General features: G+C 38.9%; 1 protein-coding gene across 1 annotated transcript; it reads right to left on the minus strand.

Annotated features, from left to right (window-relative positions):
* Positions 1-295: 295 nt before the first annotated feature.
* On the minus strand, positions 296-4,545 carry gatm (glycine amidinotransferase (L-arginine:glycine amidinotransferase)). Its single transcript, XM_034116718.1, has 9 exons — positions 4,434-4,545; positions 3,429-3,641; positions 3,132-3,327; positions 2,663-2,853; positions 2,327-2,464; positions 1,969-2,133; positions 1,782-1,845; positions 1,574-1,690; positions 296-1,370 (listed from the first exon to the last, which is right to left on the minus strand). Exons 1-9 carry the CDS (start codon positions 4,500-4,502, stop codon positions 1,258-1,260), a joined length of 1,266 nt encoding a protein of 421 aa, XP_033972609.1. The 5' UTR covers positions 4,503-4,545; the 3' UTR covers positions 296-1,257.
* Between the last annotated feature and the right edge of the window lie 381 nt (positions 4,546-4,926).

The raw sequence follows: 4,926 nt of genomic DNA on the forward strand, positions 1-4,926 counted from the left end.
CAACTAAATGTGTTGTGCAAGTATATTTACTCCACTGCTGTACTTAAGTATTTTTCCTTAAGTTTTTCCATTTTATAGTACTTTATACTTCTATTCCAAATTGAGGGAAATATCACACCACTGAATTTATTTGAGGATAACTTTACTTTTTCAGAACATTATGATCAAATAAATAAATAAATCAAATATAATGCAAATGCCAGATATGTAATCCTGCAATATGTTTTCAGCACCAGCAGTGATCAATTTATCACAAATACTTTGTTCAAAAACTGACACCCAACTCTTTTTAATTACATTTATTAACATTGCATAATACAAAACATTACTTGCATTCCTCTGTTGAGCCATAGCCTTCCTTGAATTCATTCAAAGGCAGCCTTGAAGAGTTTAATATCCAGTGTACGCAGTAAAGGACATTTAAAGACATCTTCACAACAGAACATCTTTCATTCTTCAGGCATTTTTGCTTTGCACACAAAAGCAACCAATCAGTTCAGTGAAAATGACAAGTAGCATATAACTGGCCCAGATTTGCAATAACAGAAAAGGCAAAAGGTAAACAATATCTGATATGGACCGCATACTTTTTAAGTAAATATATAAAAACACTGATTGTTGGGTATCCAATATAGAGTATGAAAATATAAATAAAACTTGTCTTGTTCATTCAATTAAAAATCTTTACAAAATAATAAACTAGCGATAAGAAATGTATATTGTTTAATGACCTACTTCAAAACTTGTATACATTCCTTTAAATAAAAAAATACTTTGGAAAAAGAAAGAATTATGATGTCTGACGTTTCCTCGAGGAGGTAGATTCTCTCCTGGTTTGATGACTTTCACATACCAAATTGTACCTTGTCCTTAAACTTATGACTTATTTATGTATGAGCCATAATCAATTCAGCTTCACAATAGCCAGGCCAGAAATGCAGTTAATATTGAGATTAGTTAAATCACTAATTTGTCACTATTGAGCATAAATGTAATCTGAATAAAGCTGTTTGCAAAGGTACTGTGATGCATAGCAATATCAAATCAAAACAATGCATACATGTTTGTGGACATAAAGACCCGCTCCAGAAAGGGACTTTGGTGCCACCTGTCGTTAGATTGCTTCAAAAATAAATCTGTTTCATACAGGTTTGAATAATATATTGCTCACTGCTTTGACTTTGAGTTGCAGCAGGTGAGTCTGCACTGAAGCTTTAATCTTTAAAGCTCAATAAAAACTGCCCATTTCTGGCAAGGCTAGTGGAAGTAGGACTGCAGGGTACCACGGCGGCGGACATCGGTTGTCCAGCAGTGGAAGCCCCCCCCCAGGGAGTTAGCATGGCGAATATTCACCTTAACGCTCTTGATACCTGCAAAATAAAACACATTGATGCATCAGATACATTTCCTTAAAGATCATATTTATCATGACATTTTTAATGGACATGAAAACTGAGGACATTTCTCAACCATGGATTTTATGGCCTCTGGTAGAGTTCGGACATCAAATGATCCGTTAAAGTCTTAACTGATGCAAAAAAAGAAACTGGAATGACTCTAATGTGAAACTCACCGAGGCTCTCAAACATTTTTTGAATGGTGACTTCATTGGCATCAACCATGACACGCTTTTCATCCAACATCAGGACGTTCATGGACAGCCACTTGGAGGACATCCACAGAGGATGATCTAGAACAAAAAAGGAGAGGAAAGGTCTATCTTCTCTGTAAGTATTCAAAATGGTTTTCTTATGTAAGAAAATATAAGTTTTACTACTAACCATCAGGAATCAGAGGGGTCGGAGGTTTCACAACAGTCCACCCAGCCTTGTGGAACATGTCAACCTGAAACAGACAGGGGACAAAGAGCGACAATGAACATCAAACACATTTAAAGTATCAGTCTCCAGGAAGTTAGCATAGGACACTGAGAGATATTAAAAATAGCCTTTCATGGTCCAACAGTACCTGGTGACATGGACGATCAGGGTTTGACAGCACCAATCCTGGTCCAATAATGTTAAAAGTGGCATCAATGTGCATGGGGTTAGGATCCTTGAATGAGATGATGTGGACTTTGTAGTCTGGAGCCAGATGGCGGCGCATCCACTCAATACCCATGTAATTTGTAACCTGCAAAACAACACAAGTGAGTTACCTCTGCTGCAAAACTTTGAACCTGTATTGGAATAAAACGTTGTCTTGTCTCACCTTTCATTAATTCACACTTGATCATTTTGAGCGATAACATATTTAACTATAGACTGGTAAATATGTACCTATTGGGCTTTATGCAAATAAGTTATACGTTTGACAGCATTCATACCTGACTCCTCTGGACAAAAATGTCCCTCCCAGCCCGGATGAAGTCGGCAGCATCAAAGCACGGCTCGTGCTCTGTGGTCACAAACTTCCCCTCGGCAGCCAGCTTGTGTCTGTCCTCCACTGTGCGGATGGGGTAGTCCTGAAAGGCACCAAGCAACAATAATCAAGCAATAATCAGATAACAAAACATAACTATGGTGACGTGAAGAACATAAACAATCACTTCCAACGCGGATTTGATCAAAAATACAATCTCAAACCTTTAAAAAGTTGTACAACACAGCCAACACTTGAAACACTCAACTTGCGGTGCTAATCTCACAAGATAAGGCCTCACCTGATCGTACAGTTCATCGGCCATCGTGGGTTTAGGAGCAGTTGTCCATTTAGCACCGTTTCTGAAGTACTCCTTGATCAAAGGTCTGTAGGCTCTGTACTCAAAGAAGCGAGCCCTCCAGGCCATAGGAGCCTCAATAATCTCATTCCCCACAACCAGAAGGATGTCTCTGGGCATGGCCGCATACATGCCTGTAACAGATTCAAGAATCATTGTAATATTATAAATAATAAGAAATAAATGTAGTGTAGTTTAAAGTGCAATATGTGCCTTTGAATGTTGTGCAGTAGAAATATAAAGAAGCAGTAATTGAAAAGATAAGTAACTTAAAATTGCTTGTTGTTTTGGGGATTTTGGGTGTTTCTAAGCGTCTTCATTGATTACAGGCATTGAGCTGTGAACTTCTTTACACAGACATGTTATCCATAATGTTGATGTTATTTGAAAAGAGATTTGTGTAATTCTTTACCTGGTGATACGAAGTCTGGAGTTTTGTATTCCATGGACCAGTCCATGGGTTCTGGTCTCCTTACATTGACGCCCTCATGACGAAGAATATTGCACATTTCCTCAATCTCAGCAACAGCTTTTTTCAAGTGGTCCGCAGGAAAAGACTGGCCCCCATGCTTCATATAGAAAGGCCAATGCTTCTCATATGTGTTAGCCTGTTGATAAGTTCACAACATGACAACATGGAGTTATTTTAATGGCCTACACCTGAGCATTATATAAGGTTTACAGATGCACTCTTGACATTTTGGCTTACTTTCACTTCCACGGTGAAGGGAGGCACATGGGCATTTTCAGCGCGACCCACAATCACCTCCTCCAGAGGGTCCCATTCATTGTGGCTGCAGACAGGACATTCCTGCTCCACAGGCTCAGTAACATGGTCAGCTGCATCGTGCGACTGTGCAGCTGCTGCACTGGAGGTGCTCTGCAAGGCCCTCTGCACCCATCCAGTCACTGACCGGCCAAGCTGAGGGGGGGAAATGGATCACAAGCTGTTTAATTTTCTTCAGCACCAAAAAGGTCTAAGGTTTTGTGAAATGACAGTATACTGAGAAAGGCTTTTGTACAAAATAGGCCTATTTCTAAATAAAAGTAACAGACCTTTTCAGGCAAAATATGGCATAAATATATTAATACAATCTGTGTATTAGTCCCTAACAAAACTATCTGTGTGTAATTACTTTTGCTGATTTTTTTGTTCGTTTATTGTATTATAGTTACAGATACTTAGTGAAAATTGAAGTGATAGAGGCAAATAAATGTTGGCTTGCAGTTTACATCCAAAAATGCCAGTTCAAACAAGGTTAAACAGTGTAGGCTGATAACAATAACGGTTTAGAGATAGCAATGATAAATGCATCAGTACGGTATCTTTTTTGCTGTTAAAGTACTCGTGTTAATAAGAAGCCGCTATCTCCACAGATAGCTCAGGGGCAGCTCCAGTGTCACTGAGTCTGGGAATGCATCTGCTGCAGATAGCTGTTCACTGTCACTCAGGGACCAAACACGCAGAGAGTCTTTCAGCAGTTGAAATAAATTATTGGACTGAGTCTAAATTGATATAATCAGTGTTTTTCCCCAAAAAATGTATTTGAATCAAATATATGCTTAATCAGACAACAGGAAAAATAAAAAAAAATTCAACATTTGTCTTTATTCACAATCAGCGATATGTGCCTATTTTAACAGATTTTCTTTTACTTTTTCTAAAAGATTTGGAAGAAAAAATAAGAAGTCATGAGACCACCATAATACCAACCATGGCTCCGATCAGATGGGCAGCCTCGGCCCCCCTGCTACCTCCTCTCAGACACCTGACTCGCAGCATTGTCCAATGTAATAGTGAGTGTGTCAGTGAAAGCACACGACAGCGCAGGATCCACCTCTCAGTTTGCTAAAAAATGAAGACGCCTCAGCAAGCAGCCACCTTTATAGCCCTGGGTCTACGTGCCTCTAAGACTATTGGTTGCCCTTATGTTGTGGGGCAACGTGACCTATAGAGAAACCTTTCTGAAACTCAATCCCTGACACCAGCAAATTCTTATCAATGGCTACTTCTGCTGAAAAGTTTCCAAGGCCAACATCTGAAATGTATCTGGAATTGCGTTCCATTGTGCAGAAACAACAATTTTCTGCACAATGGAACGTTTTTATTAGTGCCAAAGAAACCCTGAGGAAAATAATAAAATAAATTACTTGATAATCTATTTTTGGCCATTGCATACAAAGGCTGAAAACAAACATTTTTAGCA

The sequence above is a fragment of the Trematomus bernacchii genome, unplaced genomic scaffold (assembly GCF_902827165.1).
Source record: "Trematomus bernacchii unplaced genomic scaffold, fTreBer1.1, whole genome shotgun sequence".
In the NCBI taxonomy this organism is placed as follows: Eukaryota; Metazoa; Chordata; class Actinopteri; order Perciformes; family Nototheniidae; genus Trematomus; species Trematomus bernacchii.

What these genes read in the sequence shown, in the direction of transcription:
- gatm (XM_034116718.1), bottom strand. Translation starts at nt 4,502, where the DNA reads ATGCTGCGAGTCAGGTGTCTGAGAGGAGGTAGCAGGGGGGCCGAGGCT. An exon ending in CCCATCTGATCGGAGCCATG is followed by an intron (nt 3,642 to 4,433) that starts GTTGGTATTATG and finishes TCCCCCCCTCAG; the next exon opens with CTTGGCCGGTCAGTGACTGG. An exon ending in TTTTTGTCCAGAGGAGTCAG is followed by an intron (nt 2,134 to 2,326) that starts GTATGAATGCTG and finishes GTTGTTTTGCAG; the next exon opens with GTTACAAATTACATGGGTAT.